We start from the raw sequence: 23,488 nt of genomic DNA on the forward strand, positions 1-23,488 counted from the left end.
GCTCATCTCAACACATTTTTTTTTTCTGCAGCAAACTCATTCCACGTTATCTCATATTTTATATATCCAACTTCAACTGACCCATCCAAAGATTACATAACCCCATATTAATATTGTTTGAACAATTTGTTTGTCAAGTATTCTCAAAACTTCATATGTTTCGGGCTTTTAATAATAGAAATTTTAACAAAAAGTTTATGGTACTGTTTACTATAACGAAAACTCATATTTTTATACTAAAAAATCAATCATGATACTATTCATTTTACTTTTTATTTTGTCCTTATTGTTAAAACTCAAAGTTTTCAAATTATTTTTATTAGTTTTTCTTTTAATATATTCTTTTTTTTTTTTTTTGAGAAACATTATATATCGAGAGTTATTCTTTTGTTTTTTTGGTCAAATCCTTTCCCAAGAAAGGAAGAAGTTATATTAAAAAAGATAATTACAAGCCAAAGGCCCACAAACAAATATTGACAATACAAAAGGGACCACCTGAACTATCTTACAAAAGTCCAATCCAAAGCCCAAAAAATGATACAGAGCTCTGGAATATTCTAGTGTGCTTCCACTGCCGCAACAGTGCTTTCCGATCATCCAAAACCAAATACCCAAATTGACGCCACAACTCCCACCAATCAGCACCGTAGAGAAGAAACGACGTGCAACCCTATCTTCCAGCTACGATCGCCACACCAGTCTCAGCCAGAAAATGAAAGAAGCCCATGGAAATACCATGGACAACACTGCCAACAAAGGCCGATAGAGAGAAGGAGGTGGTGTTGGAAACACCCGACCCGGCGTAACCGGAACTCTACACAACTTCTCAGAAGAGCGCCTCAAAACGCCATGAAATCTGACAACAAACAGGATTAGAAAAGGTCGTGGACGCCCATAACTAGTACCGGACTAGATAAAACGGGAAGTAATGGGGAGAGAGGAAGCAAAAGGAATGAAAGGAGGAAGGAGAAAGAAAGCGGCCAGAGCATCCACCGACCCTCGCCACGGCAAGGGCCGGCGGCAACGATATCATCGGGATGGAAGCTACTCACACTAAAGGTGGAAAAGACTCTCAAGAAGAGAGAAAAAACTCATACTCAGAGAGAACCCTACGGCCTTGTTTTACTTTGTCCTCTTATATATCGAGAGTTTATGAACACATATTCAAGTACAAATTCAAACGTTCAAACGCGGATGACGTATTAAAACTTTAATGGAGTTGAAAGTTGTCTCCATCTCTCTATATTACTTTCCATTTGTTTTCTGATTTCTAGTCCCAATAGCGTCTTTGAAATACTGGTCCTTTAATCTTCAATTCTTTATATGGTCAATTTGCAAGTAGTCCAATTATTTTACAAAAATATTTTTTAATGTCAAATTCATGTTCTTAACACATTTTTTAAATAACACGCCTTGTTATATTTGATGAATTTTTGAACTTAACATATGAGTGAGTCTTTAGTATGTTATATTTTAGAAGTTCAATTTACTTTTGAAATTATCATGATCACACATCTCTCCATACTCGGCTCATCATGCATTATAAAGTTAAGCTGCATATGACATTAGTGTTTTTTTTTTTTTTTTTTTTGGTCGAAAATAAACCCAAAATCTTGATAATTGTCATTAACACTCTTGTTTTTCTCTTCATTAAACGGCCTAAAGTGCATTTGATAGTTCGAAAATGGGTCCAAACAGTTATGCATAAAAGAAAATTAATTCAAAGAAGGGCAATGACTTTCACACTTATATAGTTATATAGACTGTAATCTGTATGCATCACCTCGTTTTTGCCCTTAATTCCTTTTTAATTAAAATAAAACTAATGAAAAGGGTTTGAAAACTTTGAGTTTTAACAATAATGACAAAATAAAGGGTAAAGTGAATAGTACTAGGATTAACTTTTTAGCGTAAAAATATGGTTTTTCATTAAAGTAAACAGTACCAGAAACTTTTCGTTAAAATTCTGTTTTAATTAATTCAATTATATGACTAAAAATAAAATCAAGAGTGTCAAAGAAAATAATGTGCCAAAATCATTTCTTAAAAAGAAGTACTTCTACGTGGGCCTGAAGAAATTCATTTCATAGCCCAACTTCTAAATCCAACCTAAAAATATATCAGGTAATTCGGGTCCATTTGCCGTATGGTTAGAAAATGGAAGAACGTAGAGTATATTTGCAAAGTTGATGTCTAATTTTACCCTAAAGATGTGACGTACAAACGAATAAAAGGTTATGCTTTCAACCTTGATTTAGGGCAAAATAATATATTGGTTGACAACGATGGATCACCTATTACATGAGGTTGCTTTCATGGTGAAGACGAAGTGGTGGATACAAAGAGAATGATGTGTAACTTGGCTCAAGAAAGTGACCCATCAAGTGAGCAAAATAAAAAACACATACACGGCCTAACGAGGAACAAAGTCCAGAAAAATATAGGTGTTAGGTCACATTTTGGAAACCCAACAAATCTTTCAGTTTTTATATGTGATTGGGATGTAGCATACTGATAATCTTGTTGAGTGGAATTATTCATTCTTGAGAAAATTTACTCTAATGATGTGCGTATCTATCTCTTTACATTTTACGAATATGGTTACATGAGCCTAGAAAGTTACGAGACAAATAAGTACAAAGAGTGTATGTATGTACTTTCACAAACAAAAAAAGTGTGTGCTAATGTACACCGTTATATAAGCCTAGAAAACTGAGTTCCTCTCCTAATTTAGGTGGAGCTGGATTCATCGTGGAGCTAGGCAAAAAGTGGTTCGGTTCCATCACTTGTTTTTACAATAATTCTCTTTCATTTATTTTATTTTATCAAATATCAATGAATTGATACCATGCATCTTTATCCCTCAAATGTAGTCTGGTGTGAAAATCAGTACTCGAAAAGAAAATTGTACTGATTTTTTTGTGTGTATATGCACGATTAATTTCTTTTGGGATATGGTTTAGGGGGCGGAAAATTGGAAATTCTGACAAGTATTTACTTGAGTTAGTTGGAAAAGAAAACCGAATTCCGTAACTAATACATTAATTTTGAATTCTTGATTACGATAATTGTCTTAGACATGGAAGAGAATTTTATGAGGATTAATATTGAACGAGAATTTTTCTTGCTAAAGAGTACAAATCATCTTTTATTAAATAGTGTTAAATGAAAGATTGTATGCAAACGTTTTACGAATATTTGTTGATGATTTCATTTGATTATCATTTTTATAAATTTGGAAGAAATTTTAAACTGAGATGCGTAACTAATTACTTTCTTCGCAGTCAAAGATTGTCGATGTAGTGTTTGTCAAAGACTCTTTTGCAATTTAGTAAATGCACTAATCGAGAGGGGGGAAATACAAGTCTTGAAAGTTAAGGGTCTTTTCTTCTGTCTTGTAGGTTTCCGGCCATCGTTGTTCCATATACAGAGGTGCCAAAATTTGGTACTAGTACTTGATAGAAGAGTGATTATTGAGAAGGTTGGAAATGCTATTTCATCTTTGTAATGGTAATCACCGTTCATGTATGCTTAGTGGAATCACTGCAACTCCCGAGGACATAGTCCAATTTTGGAGGTGAACCACATCGTATCTTGTGTTCTTTGTGCTTGCTTGTTTCTTAACTTAGTTTTCTAATTCAACTTGTTTAGTGCGTGGAGATTCCTCACATATATAATACTTGAAAGACATGCCAATTAATGTACACTCTAGTTAGTGTTTTTTTTTTACTTTCAAAATAACTAAATGCCGTTTTGACCATATGGTTTCATGTTAGAGAAAGAATTTGAAGTTTTTTCTTAAAGAAGGTCCTGCAATGTAATTCTTTTAGGAAGTCGCTCAAGTATTTTTCCCAAATGTACATGCAACTTCATTAAAAATGTCGATAGTGGAGCACTTTTACTAAAAATGCTTCTAAGCATAAATGCTTTTTAAGGAAGCATGTTTGAATGAGCCTCTAGTCATTATGTGCATACCAATTTATGAGGTTACAATAGACTCTCGGTCCACGTTATTACATCATATAAGCGGCAAAATTTGAAACAAATAAAGTAAATTTCAGGATTACATCATGTAAGCGACAAAATTTGAGAACTTGAATGAAATCTATGCGTATTTTGGAGGAATTTGAGAAGGGGAAAAGGATAAATTTTACAAAAAAGTGGAACGTCATGGAAAAGGTTGTATAATTTAGAAGGTTGTCGATTGAGCTAAAGATTTTAAAGAATATGCGCCCTTAACGCACTGCAACACTAGACAATCATGACAAATGATCAAGTATCCATAATAAATGTTTCAAAAAAATTTATTAAAAAAATTAAAATTTCATCTAAATTAACTTTTAAGCATTTATGTCAAATGTTTTTAAAAGCGTTTTATGTTTTAGCCATTCTAAAGTCACTCCTAAATAGCCTGTTTGAAAATGCTTATGTAAGAAATTTTATGAGGATTAATATTGAACGTCAATTGCAAGTGGCTATTTACCACAGTGGTGGAAAGGTGTTGAGGCTTTGTAAGACGGCATTAGTTCAAACCTCATCGGTGACTAATCTAAAAAAATCTATCGTATAACAAAAAAAAAATTTGTTGAACGTCAATTTTTCTTGCTAAAGAGTATAAATCATCCTTTATTAAATAGTGTTAAATGATAAATTGTATGCAAACGTTTTACTAATATTTGTTGATGATTTCATTTAATTATCACTTTTATAAACTTGGAAGAAAATTTTATTACTAAGATGCGTAACTAATTACTACTTTCGCGGTTAGAGAAGTGTCAATGTAGTGTTTATCTAAGACTCTTTTGCGACTAAGTAAATGCACCAATTGAGAGTGGAAAAAAAATACAAGTCTTGAAAGTTAAGGGTCTGTTTTTTCTGTCTTGTAGGCTTTCAGCCACCGTTTTTCCATCTACAGAGGTGCGCAAATTTGGTACTAGTACTTGATAGAAGAGTGATTTGTGAGAAGGTTGGAAAATGGTAGTTCATCTTTGTAATTGTAATCACCTTTCATATATGCTTAGTGAACCACATCATATCATGTGTTCTTTGTGCTTTCATGTTTCTTAACTTAGTTTGCTCATTCAACTCGTTTGGTGCGTGGAGATTCCTCACGTATGTATAATACTTGAAACACATGCCAATTAGTGTACACGTTAGTTAGTGTTTGTTTGTAAGTACTTTTAGAATAACTAAATGCGGTTTTCACAAGATGCATTTTGGTTACAAAAAGAATTTGAAGTTTTTTCTTAAAGAAGGTCTTGCTGTGTAATTCTTTGAAGAAGTAGGTCAAGTGTTTTCCAAAAAGTACTTGCAACTTCATTAAAAATGTCGATAATGGTGTGCCTTTACTAAAAACACTTCTAAGCATAAGTGCTTTTTAAAGAAGCATGCTTTTTCAAAAGGCGCATGTTTGAATAAGCCTCCAGTCATTATATACGTACCAATATGTGAGGTTATCATAGACTCTCAGTCCACGCTTTTACATCATGTAAGCGACAAAAATTGAAACAAATAAAGTAAATTTTCAGAATTACGTCATGTACGCGACAAAATTTGAGAACGTGAATGAAATCTGCGTATTTTGGAGGAATTTGAAAAGAGAAAAAGGTTAAATTTTCAAAAAAATGGAACGTCACAGAAAAGATTGTATAATTTAGAAGGTCATCGATTGTGTTAATGACGTTAAAGAATATGCGATCTTAACGCACATGCAACATTAGACAATCATGGCGAATGATCAAGTATTCGTAATAACTGTTTCTGTAATTCATCAGCGTGCACATGTGCCTTAACCGATGCTTTGGACATTATCGATGACTCATGTACGACTTTAAGCAGTTGGGTTGAGATTAGTATGAAAAGGCGATCCAAACAAAAAAAAAATATTGTCGCATCTGAAAAGCTAGAGAAAAAGTAAATAAACCTTAAATAATGCCCAATCAATTATGCGCGACAAAGATCGAGAATGTGAATAAGTTTGTGTTTATCTGGGAAGAATATAAAATGAAAGGAAAATTATTGAAAAGAGTTTGGAAACTTTAAGTTTTAACGATAAGGGTAAAATAAAATGTAAAGTGAATAGTACAAGATTTGACTTTTTAGTGTAAAAATGTAATTTTTCGTTAAAGTGAACAATACCGCTGACTTTTCTTTAAAACTCTCAATGATGAAAGCTAATTTAGCCTAAAGTGAAAACGATAGAAGAGGTTTTCGAAGAATTTATGAGACTATTTGCGCATGTTTCTCTAAAAACCACCTCAGGTCATAAGTGGTTTTAGTGAAAGCTTTTCTATTAGATTCACTTCAACTAAAAGAACTTTTTAAGTTTTCATGTCAAATATTATTATTAACGTTTTTAGTTATCTAAAAGTTATTTAAGCTATCCCAAAACCACTACAAATGGGGCCGTTAGAAAATGCTTATGTAGGAAATAATTATGTTTATAATGTTTTTCTTGAAGTTTCTTTTGTGAAGCACTACCAAAAAAAAAAAAAAAAAAAAGGTCGGTAAAAATCATTAATCTATGGGTGTATTCAATTAAGTTTTGAAGAGTTTTAAAAGAGTTTAAATTACTCGAAATCTCAAGGTGAAAGGCTGAATTTGTTAAGACTTAAAATACACTATGAAATCCCTCTAAACCCTCCAATCATCCACTTTTGAAATCCTTTAAAACTATTTCTTCATTGAATACACCTAAACTTTTATCGACTCCTTTACAATTACTATTGAATATACCCAAATTTCTAAGAAATTTCATAAGATTCTTTAAAATCCTGATTAAATACAATCTGATTTCTATGGACTTTATAAAATCTTTATAAATTATGACACTTTCATAAAATTGTTTAAAATTCTGAATGAATACCATGAATTCTTAGACTTATTTAAATTATCATTACGAAGTATCCGTAATTAGTATTTTCTTTAGTTTGGCAGCATGCATATGTAATTTAGGATTTATGATGTTAGTGAAGATTCTAGAAATGTCTTAGTGACTTACATACGCTTGGTTAAGATCAATATGAAGGCGATCTAAACCGAAAACATTTGTCGCATCTAAAAGGCTGAAGGAAAGGTAATTAAATAAGGTGCAATCAATTTTAAGCGACAAAGATCGAGAATGTCAACAAATTTGTGCTTATTTAGGGAGAATCCAATAAAAGAGCTAATTTAACCATAGCAAAAACGATAAAAGAGAATTTAATTGAATTTACAAGACTCTTTGGATATGTTTCGCTAACACATTTGGTTGTAATTGTTTTTTGTAACGACCTGTTCCGAAATTTACAGAAATGGAAGAGTATTTTTCGTAATTCCACTTTGGGCTAGATATTTTGACATGTGTTTTTAGGTCTTAATAGGTGTGCCCAAGGGGGCCCACCTTTTGGTTTTGTCCCCCGGCCCAAACTCCTCATTCTCTCTTCCCTCCTCTTACCATGACTCAATCTCCCTCCCTTTCCCTCACTTTCTCTTTTTCTCTTTTTCTCTCTTCCCTCTCACCATAGCTCTCCCTCTCCTTTTGAGCTGCACGCACACAAACAACCATCCCAACCTCACCAACTAGACTTGATGATCTCGAAAACCTTAGGCCAAACACCGTAGAATAACAATAGTGACAGAGTCATTGTTCATCAACCTTTCCCAACAAGCTTCGGTGGTTTTTATGTATTTTTCTAATGTAGGTAAGCTCCTAGAAACCCTTTGGATGTGTTTTAAGGTTAGATCTAAGCTTGTTGTAAGTTGTACATACGTGTTAAACGTAGAAAATAGCTCCAAGTAGCTTTTCCCAGTTTTCTGGCCAGCACCGCCACTTCCGAGGCATCTTTTTGACCAAACCATAGCGAGTTAGCCATCGTGCAAGGTACCTTCTCTTCATCTCGTTGAGTACTACAACTTTGGTTTTTGAATCACTTGATTTGGTTGAGTATCGAATAAGTTATGGGCATTTGAAACATTGCCCAAAAACCAACCAACCAACCATTGGCCTGAAACCGGGTCGACCTGACCTAATCGCCTTGAAACCCAGACCCAAGCCCAAGTTGAAACCCGGCCCAACCCAGATTCCTTTGGGCCAGGCTACCGCGCGTGGGTGTTTGCCTTGGCCAGCGCGTGGAGCACATGCACCTCCACCGGAGGTACTATGCTCTGCCACCATCGACGGCAGTGCATACAACTTTTTCGACCAACTTTCCGACGACCCAAATTGGCGCGTGGTGGCCTACTTATGAACGTGATTTTATGATATGACGTTTTAGTTACTGAGCTCTGATTTGAGATATATATATATATATATTAGAAATATTATGTTTATGTTTTATGTGCTTATTTAATGGCTATTCATATGATACTGTCTACGGGTGAATGATACTTATATTGGTTTCAATCGGGTGTTTGGTTGGTGGCTTTGGCCAGAAGATATTTATATTGGCTTTGGGCGAGCATGTGTAGGTGGCTTCGACTGGAAGAGTTTTATATGCCTTCAGGCGAGTGAGGAGTTTTATGTGCCTACGAGCAATTGATATTTATATATGGCTTCGGTCGGGTGTTGTAGGAGCTTACCGGTGAATAAAGGCCATCGAGCGAATGAAGTGTTCCATGTGCCTTCAGACGAATGAAGATTTATATTTATATATATACACACGCACACACTTTGGTGCTACTACTAAGCACATTAAATACAATATATGTTTAATGAAGTTTTATGGCTTGCTAGGGTTTTCGAAAAACCTATTACATATTAGGCTATACAAGTTTTCTAAACCTAGGGGTTAGTATGTTAAAGATTAACTGTTTTAGTATTACTTACATATATATACATACATATATATATATATATCAACTTGGTCCACTCATGACTCATGTTTTGTTTTGCGCCCTTTCAGAACTTAAAATTTAGGCGTACAATCATGGCATCAAGGGACTCCCGCATCGGCATCTTCGAGTCCTCTCGGTGTAGGACCCATCCTTTTATTCATTCAATTTTATATTATTCCTTTTTAGTATCTCAGATTAGTTGTATGCTCTCAACACGTTCCACAATTGCATATTCATTATAAATAAATTTATAAGTTTTATTTATGTCGGTTAATTGTTTTTAGTTTTCATGCATCCCAAAATGGCTTCGTCACCTTCGGGTGTCAGCCAGCACGTGCCTACCCTAATGTTTGGAGAATATTAAGGGCGGGCGTGTCACTTTTATTGGAAGCTCTTTCACTAGGATCACTTCAAAAAATTTAATAAAAGGAATTAAAATTTCATCTAAATTAACTTTTAAGTATTTATGTCGAAAGTTCTTAGATATCTAAAAGATGTTTTAGCCATTCTAAAGTCACACTTAAAAGATCCTGTTTGAAAATGCTTGTGTATGAAGTATTATTAAAAGCGGTTTTACTTATCTAAATGTTGTTTTAGGATTTTTATTTTTTTTTTCAGAAACACAACAAAAAGAAAAATTCAATAAAAAACACTTGAACTATATGGGTGTATTAAATTGAGTTTTGAAGGATTTTAAAAGAGGTATACATGGAACTTGATGGAGTTTAATGGACTTTCGTAGATATTTATGTGGATTTTGAGTTAATCCTTTCAAAAGCTCGGGGCAAGAAGTCAAATTTGTTACAACATAAAATACACTATGAAATTCTTCCAAATTTTCTAAAATCCTCCATTTTTTTTATGAAGTTGTTTAAAATTAAATATTAGTTGAATACACCATATTTTTTTAGACTCTTATACAATCATGATTGAGTACAATCAAATTTCTAATGAGTTCTATAAAATCCTTATTAAATACATATAAATTTCTATTGACTTTTATAAGCTCCATCTTAAGTCTTGAGACTCTCATAAATTTGTTTAAAATACCGAATACCACATAATTTTAGCCAAAATAGTCTTGAGATTGTCATAACTGCTTACTTTGGTTCCCGAGATTTAAAATCGATAGAAATGGTGCACCATTAATCGTTTTGGTCATTCTGTTAAAAATCTCCTTTAAATAAGACTAAAATTGTGAAGAAAAAACAAACTTTCAAAATTTATCAAATCATTTTAGCACATTGTTTATTAAATTTAAGATATTTTTGTCATTTGTGTCCTTATTTAAAAGAGCTTTTTCATGGATGACCAAAAGAATGGATAGTGAACAAACTAAGCGACCACTTCTATCGATTTCAAACTCAGAGACCAAATTGAGAAATTATCTAATCTTAAAAACTATTTTAACTAAAATGCCAACTTCTAAAACCCAATTGAATAGACCCTAAGGCATCTTCTCAGCTATTAACAAGGAAAATCTAGCCAACCTATAGGCTTTGCAACTAATTTCGTCTAAAATGTGAAAATCCTTTGCCATAGAATCGTTTCAACAGCAACTTACAAAACTATTAAACAAGAACATATAGTAAAATAATTTGATTAAGAATTGTAACATCACACGCACCATGTACACATACACACACAGACATGTATACATACACGTGCACGTACGCATACACGTACACTTATAATAATACCAAAAGAACCCAAAGGCATCATCGATAATACACGTACACATACCATAACACCAAAGAACCCAAAGGCGTCATCGATCAGCTTGCCCCTGAAGGAACTGAGTTGATATCACATTCTTCTTTTCTTCCAAATCACATTATTATAATCAATTCAAATTTGCTCTTGATAGAATCTAGAGATATACACTTATGAAAGAACTACTCAACTAACTAAAATAACAGAAAGTTCTAGCTAAGTTTTATCTTTTGCAATACTACCCTTATTATCCCCCCTCAAACTAAACTGAGGTGTGTGAAGTGAAAGTTTGTCTCGAAGAAGATGGAATCGAGTCTTTGAAAGAGACTTAGTGTAGATATCAGCAATCTGAGCTTGAGTACTAATAAAATGTACAGAAACAGCTTTGGAAAGAACTTTTTCACGGATGTAGTGATAGTCAATTTCCACATGCTTTGTTCGGGCATGAAAAATAGGATTCTTGGCTAATGAGATAGCTGAGATGTTGTCACACCAGATTTTGGGAGGACATGGAAGTTGCAGACCAGCATCAACCAAGAGCTTGCATATCCATGTAATGTCAGCTGCAGTGTTTGCCAAAGACCAGTATTCAGCTTCAGTAGAAGATCGTGGGTTACAATATCTTACTTGGTCTCAGCCGGATCTCTCTTTCGCAATAAACTTAGTTTGTCAGTTTATACATCAACCTCGAGAATCTCATCTTCAAGCAGTGAAATGAATTTTGAGATATCTCAAAGGCTCTCTGGAGCTTGGTCTCTAGTTTCCCAAATTCTCCACTTCTCTCAGTATCAATGCCTTTTCTGATGCAGATTGGGCAGGCTATCACCTAGATAGGAGATCCACAGGTGGTTTTTGTATATTTTTAGGAAGTTCACTCATTAGTTGGAGTGCCAAGAAACAACCCACAGTCAGTAGGATCTGTCAACAATGGGGATTCATGATCCAAAGATGAAGTGCTAAGTGGAGTTGCACATGGTTTAGCACCAAGCATATTGGACTTCTTAAGTAAGTCAATGATGTACTTTTTTTGAGAAATAAAAATCCCCGATGATGAACGTTTGACCTCAATGCCCAGAAAGTAATGAAGAGGTCCCAAATCTTTGATAGGAAATAGATTGCTGAGTTGAGAGATAGTATCCTTGCAGGCTTGAGGATTTGGACCAGTCACTAGTATATCATCAACATATACTAGAATGAAGACTAAAGATGGACCCTTTTTAACAAACAATGAATGGTCATTTTTGGAACCGGTGAATCACAAAGAGGATAGGGCAGTGTATAACTTCTCATACCAAGCCCGAGGGGCTTGCTTAAGACCATACAAGGACTTATGCAGTTGACAAACATGGTAAGGTTGAGTAGAAACTTGAAAACCTGGAGGTTGAATCATGAATACAGATTCTGATAAGTTGCCATGTAGAAAGGCATTACTTACATCCAATTGATTGAGGAACCAATTGAATTGAGCTGCCAGTGTAAAAAGCAATCTAATGATTACATGTTTAGCCACGGGACTAAATGTCTCAGTGTAGTCGAGGCCTTGTTGCTGGTGAAACCCTTTTGCAACTAACCGGGCCTTGGACCTATCAATTGTCCCATCTGGTTTCCTCTTGATTCTGAAAACCCATTTGCATCCTACCAGATTTTGAGAAGGATGTGGTGGTATTAGAGACCAAGTACCAGTGCTACACAATGCATTGAACTTTTCCTGCATGGCTTGTCTCCAGTGCAGATGTTTAGAAGCTTGAAGATAAGTAGATGAAAGATAGTCTTGGGATAGGTGAGGTGGAAGTGGATGTTTAGTTGCAGTATAAGCTTTAGACTTTACAATTCCAAATTTTGATTTGGTTTACATAGGGTGAATATTGGTTGGTTGGTTGGATTGGGAAGATGAAGTGTGACTGATAGAGTGTTGAGGAGTGGAAGGGTTAGGGGTGGGAGAGAATGAAGAAGGTATGGTAGATGAAGAAGGAGATATGGTAAATACTGCAGGGGTTGTGGAGAAGGTTAATGATGTAGGAATAAGGTTGAAATGTGAAAGTTGAGACATGGGTAGATTTGAAGAACTGCAGATATGATGAAAAGGGAACTGAGTTTCATCAAAAAGGACATGCCTAGAAATATAAACCATCCGAGTGACAAGATCCATGCATTTATACCCTTTGTGTTGTAAACTATATCCCAAGAAGACACAAGGTTGACTTTTGGGTGCAAGTTTGGAACTGACATAGGGTTTGAGCCAAGGAAAACATTTGCAACCAAAGATCTTAAGAGAGGTATACTCTGGTGGTTTATGAAAAAAAGATTCCTATGGAGAACAATGTTGTGCGGTGGGAAGCCTATTGATGAGATATATTGTTGTGGCAAAAGCATCAACCCAAAACTCATGGGGAACTTTAGAAGCTACAAGAAGAGTTCTTGCTGTTTCAACAAGATGGCAGTGCTTTCTTTCAGCACAGCTGTTTTGTTCTGGAGTACGAGGACAATTGAGTTGATGAATAATGCTATTATCCTTTAAAAACTTGGAAAACTGAGTACTTAGAAACTCTCCACCAGAATCTGATCTCAGAGTAACAATTTTAGTGCACAATATGCTGGTGAGATTGTACCGCCGGAAGATCGGAGCAAAGAGAGCGCTCCAGGTGAGGTAATTAGTGGTGGTGAGTTTGATTGGCACCATAGAACCAATGTTCTGAATCGTAATAGAGGAAGGTATAGAAACAGCAGAGGAAGTGATCGGAGAAACAATGTCAGAGGAATGAGATGAAGAGTCTGCTATGAAGAAACAATGACGGTTAGGGTTTGTGCGAAGAGGCGGTGCAGAAGCGGTTAGGATCGGGAGAGTCAGTAGACAGATGGCGATGAAACCATGATAGAATCTAGAGAGAGAGATTCTGTGAAAGAAAGAAATGTAGAGAGAGAAGTAAAAAAAATAAATGTGATTGTATTTCACTTAATCAATAAGATTACACTTGATGCTTATATATACACTTATGAAAGAACTACTCAACTAACTAGAATAACAGAAAGTTATAGCTAAGTTTTATCTTTTGCAATACTACCCTTATTAGTTCTGACCAAACCTAATTGCATGTACTACGCTTCAAACAGAAACGACGTTGCAAGTGTATTTGGTTGTAATAAGTTGTATTATTTTCTTTGGTCAATGTCCTGAAAAATTCTATTGGTCATGATACGTGTATATAAACTATCAAGTGCACCGGTGGTTCAATATCCTATTGGATAACGTATTGAGTTTTCATCCATGCACTTCGAATTTGAAATTCTTCTTCTCTGAAATTATTTAATAATTTCGAATCCTCTTTATTCTCTTCATAATACTAAATATTTTCTTTAAAAGAAAAAAAAACCTATTTAGTGCATCGTACGAATACCAACGAAACAAAGTAATTAAATAAAATATGAAGGGTGTATTCAATTAGAATTTTGAGGGATTTTAATTCTTTTAATGAATCTACGGGTATTCAATCAGGATTTTAAGTGATTCTCTGAAATTTAAGGTGTTAGAATTTTAAGATAATTTATTAAAATCCTTAGAAATTCGGGTGTATTCAATTAGGATTTTAAAGAAGTTTATAATAGTCTAGGTGTATTCAATTAGAAATTGATTTTAAAGAATTTGAGAAAGTTGAAGAATTAGAGGGAATTAGAGAGATTTCATAGTGTACTTTAAGCATCCACAAATATTACCTTTCCCCAAGAGATTTCGAGGGAATTGAATCAAAATTTTATATGGAATACCTACAAGTCAATTAAACTCCATAAAAAATCATGAATTTATAAATTTATTAAAAGCTCTCAAATTTTCAATTGAATACACCCCTTAAATAAAAACTACGGCCTGTCTCTACGTATATATGGTCAATAATTTGATACAAAATATTGACTCTCTGCGTAAGCTTGTAACGGATTTTCAAAGATCTTTTTGTCTTTGGCCTGTTACTTATTGTGATATTTAATCAAAACTGAAGGAGCAGAGATACAGAGAACACAGAACAACTTTAACATTTCCGAAAGGAAACCAAAACCTAAAGCTAACATTTAAACAATAGAAACCGAAACCCAAAGCCGTCGGAACTGAAATTTAGTGCCAAAATTACAATTTCCAATTTTCCATTCTAGATCCAAATATTCACTTTCTTTTCGTCTACTAGTAATGAATTATTTATCTCACTGCATAGTAATGAAATTTTCTTTCTCAACCAAAATTAAAAGAGAGTTAAAAGATATTTTTGGCTTTTATAAAAATAAAATTATGCACAATAAAGTAATTTTGCACAAATTAAATTTTACAATTTTTAGAAACATCATCTATATATGATCTTAACAAATCTCTAATTCAAAAAAATTAAAAAATTAAAAAATTAAAATAAAAACACAAAGACTCATCCACGTTCTCTCCTTCTCATTTAAAATCAAAATAAAAAATTGTCCACACAAAGTGTCTATGGGCATATGAACACACATGCTAGTATTACTTATCTAAAGGAGTTTTTAGCAATTAAAGTTTATTTTGCCCTTCTCATAAATATATTTTGTTGTAAAATATCAAAATTTTAAAAACGATAATCCTCTTTTAGTTACTCGTATGGGGCTCTGTTAGATAAAAATTTTGGGAGCATTTTACCATCCTAGATCTTAGTATATATTCACTATACAATTAATAATTTGTCATATTTTTTTTACTTAATCTTGGTTAATTTTTTCAAACTTGAAAAAATAACATGTAATGGACCTAGTAACAATTAAATATATGAGAAGCATACACTACAATTATGGTGGTGAGCTCCATAGATTTTGAGTTGCCAATGTGTCGAAACCCCGGTTCTTCTGCAGAAACAGAAAGGCGTGCAGCTGAACCTAAAATCCCTTCCTCTCTCTCTCTCTCTCTCTCTCTCTCTCTTGTCTCTCTCTGAGTGCATGACATAAACAGAGCCAAATGTTACGCTTCCCGAGCTCGGAAAACTACGCGCCGCTTCCCGCAACCCTCCGCGTGTGACTTATCTTTCCAACCCACTACTCACCCCTCGCAGCCCACCACGTAACCCAAAAACCCGAGCAAAACTCCTTCATCATAACCGACATACGTGTCCGAACACAGCAGCCACGTACTGAAGCCATTGCATGCATGACGCTCTCTTCCAACCCTCTTTGCGACGCGTCCTACATCCAAACCCCCTACGTAGCAAAAACAAAGACCCTACGAGTACGGTTTTGCTTTTTTAGGGTTTCATGACTTCAATGTCGGAAACAGGGTTCTGATTAAGCCGACCGAATCGGATCGGACCGGACCGTTTCCTTTGCATGAACGAAACCATCAGCACTAACTAGGGTTAGTTAGTTCAGTTTGGCCTCTTTATCACGTGGCATATTTGGGTACAACAGATTGACAGCGAGGTTTTATACGTGGAGATTTACTTAAAGGGTTGTTACAAGCTTTTGTCTTGGCCCCCTCCTCGATGGTCCGAAGTGCACCCAGACAGCGTTCTCCACGTCGTGCTATGGTGCTTGACCATGTGTTAAACAAATCATGTCTGGTGAGTATTATATGGCTGCCTAACTCGAACTACTATAACTTTCTTTGATTTAATTGTGTTATAGGTGGAGAAATTTTATGGTGTATGCCATTTTTTACGTTACGTTTGGTAAGGAACACAAGAATTCATAATAGAACATTGATAAAATTAAATAAGTTTTATATTCAGTAATTCTACTTTTAACTATATCGAGACTTTTATAATAAAAATCTCACACTTTTCTTGCTGTACAGGTGGTACAATGCAAGGTGGGAGACATACGGATGTTGATGGTATGGAAAGTTGTCCGTCACTATGAAATATTGACATGTTATTAATCTACGTGTTAGTAAAGATGATTAAGTTTTAATAGTTTTTCGACTTAGGATATATCCATAAATGTCTTTGCTAGTACGTTGTTAAGGAAAATGCTTACAGAGACAAAATATTTTGCGCGACGTTATACTCTCTCTCTCTCTCTCTCTCTCTCAGGTCTCTCTCTTGAACACTCTGCAACGAACTAGACAAAACAGAACCATCGTTTCCGATCCGGAGGGTTTTCCCGGCCCCTGATCTTTTCTTTAATTTCTTATTATCTTAGCTTTTCGGAAATAAGGAGTTTTATTCTCTCATCAAAACTGTTTTACGTGTTTAATTCTGGTGTTAATTAGCCGAATTTTATTGCTCGGAAATGAGTCCTCTCTTCACAACTCCGTAATATTGTAGATTTTTGAGTTCTCCCAGTTTCAGAAAGTTGATCATCTGATTAGGTGTTGATCCTTTAAGATCTGTGGAATTACGCAAAATGCTTGACATTAATTTTAGAATTTTCATTGGGGTTGGTAAGATCTGTTTCTTACAGATCAAGAAGGAGAAGCTGGTGTTATTGTGAGTTTTAGTGCTTTGAACTCGGTGGAGATGGAGTCAATGTTTGGATACTCATCAGAGTGTCGGGAGGAAGCTGAGTTGTATGCCTTCTTTTTGGTGTCGTTGTCTCTCTCTCTCGAATTTGAGGCGAGTTGCCGGCCACTGCCAAGTTCCAAATCTAGCACTATCATTGCGCGCTGAAGATGCTGATCATTTATCACCTTTTCTCCTTTGGATTTATTTATTTGTTTCATTCTGAATATCTGGTACTCGACTTTTACAATGCAATGCGAGGGGTCTTATTGACTGGAGTTGCATATTCTGTATTTGGTACAAACCCTCTTGTAGTTAGGGTTGTTGTACCTAATATCGAAAGTTTTAAGTACCAAGAATCCCACCATGTTAATCTAATTCAACACGACAAACATTCCTCTACATATAATTCTTTTCCATTAGAACAAACTGATATTCTTGATACTTAATTCATGTACACGACCTGCTCTAAAAAAATGTACAAATCATTGAAAATTCTGGGATAAAGTTTTTATACAATGAATTTTTTACTCTTCGAAACAATTAAGATTTAGTTTGAAAGAGACATTTTTAGATTCCTAAATACACGTAAGTTACTGTCAAAATCCAAAAAGAAAGAGATTTAATACTTTATGAAGAATATGATATTAAAGTTTGCAAGCGCCAAAACACTTGAAACGTGTTCCCTGCTTTGGATGAACGAGAGATACGAGATTGCGACACGCGCATTGACTATGACCCTGTCTCGACAGATATTTTCGTGTATTTTTGGAAACACAATCTGGTACATTATATGTCTAATATATTATTAGATACCTTGGAAATATGTTTCCGTTTATTTTTAAAACAAACAAAACAAAATTTTACGAAGATTCTTTTAAGGTGAAATTCTTTATAATTTTTTGTTCTTTTACAATTTAAAATTAATTTTTGTAGCAATATTATAAATTATTGTGCCTAAATTTGAGTTAATAGATAATTTATAGGGATATGGATTCTTTCCGGATCCATGCATCCTAATCTTAGAGATCTATCAATCCGGACTATTAAAATTTGATTAAACTGTTACAAACAGAAATTCACTTTAAAAGTTATAATAAGAGAGGTTTAACAAAATACTTTCGATACTATTCATTTTTAACTAAAAATCACATTTATAATTTTTCTTGGTACTATTCATTATATTTTTAAAAAAGACTTTTCATTAAAAGATAAGTTTTTTTGAACTTTTCGTTAATTTTTCTTTATAATAGCTATAATCGTTGAATCAAAATTCAATTGTTTGAATTGATGAATTTCTAAAATTATGATGCATGGATCGTGAGAGGATCCATGGCCAGTTTCATTAGCATTTTTCAGTAGAAAAATCTTTCCTCCATTAGATATTCTGGAGGGGTCAACGACGTAGACACCTGGTCCCACCTCTCCATTCATTCTCCTCTACGTAGAGCCATTTGATTGGACCACATGTCCCAACATGCATAGAAGTAAAGAAAAATAAAAAGGAGTAATTGACGTTTATCACAGTAGGAAAGTAACGAGAGTCATGTATTCTGGTACAACTTCATTATTACCAGAATATTTAACAATTATTTCACCAAACCGAAATGATTATAAAATACAAAATAATTTTAACCTCAGCATGTTGAAGTAAATTACGATAAAGTAAAATTAGGATTCAAAATAAATGATTTTACACAATCATACAAGAGAAAATATGCATTTTAAGAGGAAGTTAATAAAAAAGTACAAACATTTTCGATTAAATTTGAGAGTCGTTCGAACTCAATAAAAACTCCCAACGCAAACAGCAAGACAAACTACACTAATATCAAACATAACGTCAGTAACATTAGGTATGACGATTTATTGATATATATATATATTTATATTTTAGATATCTTAAATTTAAGTTTTGAGACGATAGTTCATTATTTTCTCTTTTTGAAAATAATAATAATTTTAGAGAGAATAAATTGATAGATAAAATTTTATAAACTAAATAACATTAAAGTTGATAATTTAATTTAGGATTTAAGTGTTAATAAACATACTCATTCTTAATGAAAGACATATAATTTAGGTTATAAATTTAATATACATATTTGAGTAATACTATGGAAGCTAAATTTATAGACTAAAATTACAAAATAAATAATACGTCATCAATAATAAATAAGCATATTTATCAACGTTTAAGTGATAATCTAATTATTAATTTCTATATCATTTAATCTATAAATTTAACTTTCCTAACAGCATTCTACATATTTAGTATATCTAACATTACTTTTAAAATAAATATATCACTGAATGATTGAAAATATGATGATTTTACGGGAGTAATAACCACGAGAATCAAAGGGTATAAGTACACAATACTGTACAAAAGGTGTGGGAAAATTGTTTTATATTTAATCAATGTGACAGTTACTTGTCATCTTTCACAAAATAGATAGAGAAATGTGAAACCGGATCCCCTTCGGACAAAGAAACTGAGGTCAGGAATCAAATGATCCGGATTATTGAAATTTAATCTAACATTTATAATAATTAACTTTTAAAAGGAATTTCTATTTGTAGTCGTTGGATCAAGTTTCAATAACCCGAATCATTTGATTCTTAAGCTCAGATTTTTTGGATCCGGTTCTGAGAAATGTGAAAGAGATTGTTTGGAACTTTTTGTCACTTCACATTTTACCGTAAAATTTATTACGTTATGTTCAAAACATGATGTGTCAGAGAATTTATTATTGAAAGAGCTCAGATTTTACCGTTAGTTCTCAATATCAATGCTATAAAACATTGGATCGAAAATATGAAATGACAAAAAATACTGTAGTTAAAAGAGCCTTGTTAAGATTTATCAAATAAATATGATATTATCTCTGCTAATTAATAAAACACTCATTATCAACTAAAACCCTACGAAATTATCAATTTAACCCCCTCTAATTAAAACAGAATATGAATAAGAAATATGGAGTAGAAACGTAATTTTACACAACTAAATTTTGCTATTTTTTTTTTCAAAGCCTGACCAACATGTCATCCTAACGAATTTCAAATTTAAAAAAATTAAAAATTAAAAAAACACTTTCCACTTCCACATTCTCTATCACTCTCTTCCTCTCTCCTTCTATTTTAAAAATAAAAATAAAAAAAATTTCACACACTTTATGTGTGCCTATATACTAGTAAGTGATAAAAATACGTGATGACTATTTTTTTTTTTTCAAATGGTAAGTATTTATATTAAAGGAGAGGAGAGTGGTTTACTAGCTTTATAATGAATTAGTAATAATGTGATTCAAATTTACTTTATTAAAAATTAATATTAAAATTTATTACTTATAAATGAAAATGAATACCTTCGTACAATACTTAACTTTAATCATCCCAATTTAGTGAAAGGGAGGGACACATGGCTACACCTGGTGAAATTTCGAACGGAAAACGAATTTAAAAAACTCGAGAGAGACCACGCACAGGACCACATGCGTGTCAGGAAAGGAAGCACCCTACTGTCTTGACTGTCAGTTGTTGATTCGCCCACGTATCCCGCCCTCCCCGTAGTAGGTACACGTGTTTGGTCTTGACGGACGAGATAACACCTATATAAGAAGATCGACGGTGGAAAAATTTACGAGTCTGTTTAGGCAGAAGAGTAGTACGTCACGCACCATTTGTTCCTGCCCGGCTTGCCCCTGACGACCTCGGGCAAGAGAGAGAAGCCAGATCCCTACGTAAAAAGCTAAGGTGGGCCCGGTGACTCAGGTAAATATCAGCGGGCCCGGTGATCCAAGTAAATAAATATTTCATTGTGATCGAAAAATACTATGTTACGTGTTTTTATATACATAATAAAAAATTTAATATTTAAGTTGCTAACTTTTTAATTAATATATCTCATCCTCTGTATGTTAACGTAAGAGTATAAAACTTTATATTTCGATCACACTAAAAAATCTCTCCCTAAGCTCATGTGCGCTTTATAATCTCCTCTCATGAGCGCGCCAGCTTTCTATTCCAATTAATTTTCTCAAAATAAAATAAAAGATTTCCCCATTTTCCAGCTTCATGTATTGGCAATTTTGAAATGGCGGAGACTTGCTACGGAGTTGTGAGCGAAAGCGACTCGGCGTCGAATGCCTGCGAGACCGGTTCACGAGCTGCGAGGCGGAGGAGGATGGAGATCCGGCGGTTCAAATTCGTCTCCGGAGTGGCCCCACCGGCGCCGGAGTCACCTGGAAAGTTCGGAGCAGCACAAGAAAGCCGCGTCCCGTACGATGTCGTTGCCTTCTCGGGAGTTGGAAAGCGCCCTGCTGTGCTCCGGTTCTTCCGACGAAGAGAAAATCCCCCCGAGTCAAAAGAAGTCAACGAAGATCCGAGCGTCCACGTCATCGAACGTTACAGAAGCTTCGAGGGAGATGCTCAGGTACGGGCTGTCCTCCGTATGCGGCCGCCGTCGAGATATGGAGGACGCTGTGTCCGTACACCGCTCGTTTTGCCGACGCATCCGAGACTCCGCCGCCCAGTTGCATTACTTCGGCGTCTACGACGGCCACGGCTGCTCACATGTACTTAAAACGACTCCATTCTCCTTCTTCCATAAACGACTTTTAATTAATTCTTGTTTGAAATTTATTTGGTCGTTTTGCATTTTTCCCAGGTGGCGACGAAATGCAGAGAGCGGATGCATGAGCTGGTGAAGGAGGAAGTGGAGAGCATGGAAGACTGGAAGACGGCGATGGAGAGGAGCTTTGTGCGGATGGACAAGGAGGTGGTGGCGTGGGGCCGCGAAGGCGGCATCGGAGTGAGCAACTGCCGTTGTGAGCTTCAAACTCCGGAGTCGGAGGCTGTCGGATCCACCGCAGTCGTCGCAGTCGTCGCTCCCGATAAGATCGTCGTGGCTAACTGCGGCGACTCGAGAGCCGTGCTCTGTCGCAACGGCAAGGCCTTTCCTCTCTCTGTTGATCACAAGGTCAATTTTCTGTTTGGCTGCTGAGAAAAATGTGGAATAATACATGCGAGTCCACTTTGTTTCGATGGACCTGCGTTAATAACTTTTTAAATTTTGTTACTGTAACAGCCGGATCGCCCCGATGAGTTGAATCGGATCCAGGAGGCGGGTGGGCGGGTCATATACTGGGACGGCCCACGGGTTCTCGGAGTTCTGGCGATGTCAAGAGCCATAGGTACGTAAAAACTATAAAACGTCCCCAGCCGAAAAACCTTGTGGAGACGACCTTCATTCGACAGGATAATGGCTATCGTTTTCTTTGCAGGCGACAACTACTTGAAGCCGTACGTGAGCTGCGTTCCAGAGGTGACGATCACGGACAGGACGGTGGAGGACGAGTGTCTGATCCTGGCGAGCGACGGGCTGTGGGACGTGGTGTCGAACGAAACGGCATGCGGGGTGGCGAGAATGTGTCTCAGAGGGAAACGGGCGGCTAGTGCGATGGAGCGCGCGTGGGCGGAGGCGGTGGCGGAGGCGGCGTCGGACAGGGCGTGTTCCGACGCGTCGATACTGCTGATGAAGCTGGCATTGGCCAGGCACAGCGCTGACAACGTGAGCGTCGTCGTGGTGAACCTCAGACGCAACACGTAGACAGTCTGCGCTGCTAGCTGACATGTGGCAGGGGAGCCTTTATTTTTTTTTTTCCTTTTTTTTATATTTTGGAAAGTCTAGCTTTGGGTTAGGTATCTTTAGTTTTTGCTCAAGGTTAGGTAACTTTAGTTAATCCTATTGGGTCCGGGGGGTTTTTCTTTAAAAAAGGTAAAGAAAGAGGTCTGTCTTGCAAATTAAGGAAAATATGCCGACCGGACCGAAAAGCTTTCTTTGCCTGGTGTCTGTAGCGTTTTTAATGGAGTCCGTCTTCCTAAAAGCCCGACATAAGTTAGAAGTTACTTCTAAATTCGGGGTTAGTAAACCGGTTTGTAGTCTTATGAAGTATATATAAATGTTGTCATCGGTCTTTTGTTTCGTTATGTGTTTTGTGTGTGTTGAAAGTAATCATTTTGATCGTTGAGTAGAAATCGATAGTGTGTGGAGAGGGTATTCCGATACTGAATGCAATGTGTGGAGAGGGTATTCCGATATTGAACGCTGGTGGCCAATTTAGAGGGGAGAAGGGATTCCGATACTGATTTTGATATTGAACGCTGGTGCAACGATAAATGCTAAGGAAAACTAATGAAAATAACTTGAAAACTTTGAGTTTTAATGATAAAGACAATAAAGGGTGAAGTGAATAATATCATGATTGATTTTTTAGTGTAAAAATATGGTTTTTCGTTAAAGTGAACAGTACCTGTGAATTTTCGTTAAAACTTCCTAAATGCTATTAGCCACGAACTTTTCAATTCTGAAATGGTTTAATTTGGATATGTGAGATTCCAAAAGTAATCGTTGAACTTGTAACTAGATGTTCTCTTTTACAAATGGAGCCAACTTGGGAAGTTAACGATACTAATTTAAAATTTCTTTTGGTACGTGGTACCGTGTGCTAAGTTGTAAG

General features: G+C 35.3%; 1 protein-coding gene across 1 annotated transcript; it reads left to right on the top strand.

The window, feature by feature from the left end:
* The first annotated feature begins 20,899 nt into the window (after positions 1–20,899).
* Positions 20,900–22,953, top strand: LOC103954260 (probable protein phosphatase 2C 24). Its single transcript, XM_009366070.3, is given in 5 exon segments — positions 20,900–21,213; positions 21,215–21,544; positions 21,637–21,948; positions 22,057–22,162; positions 22,253–22,953. Coding segments are annotated over 5 exon segments (1,224 nt in total). The 5' UTR covers positions 20,900–21,063; the 3' UTR covers positions 22,579–22,953.
* Positions 22,954–23,488: the final 535 nt, after the last annotated feature.

The sequence above is a fragment of a genome, unplaced genomic scaffold (assembly GCF_019419815.1).
Source record: "Pyrus x bretschneideri cultivar Hongxiangsu unplaced genomic scaffold, Pyrus_bretschneideri_v1 Contig5, whole genome shotgun sequence".
Lineage (NCBI taxonomy): Eukaryota > Viridiplantae > Streptophyta > Magnoliopsida > Rosales > Rosaceae > Pyrus > Pyrus x bretschneideri.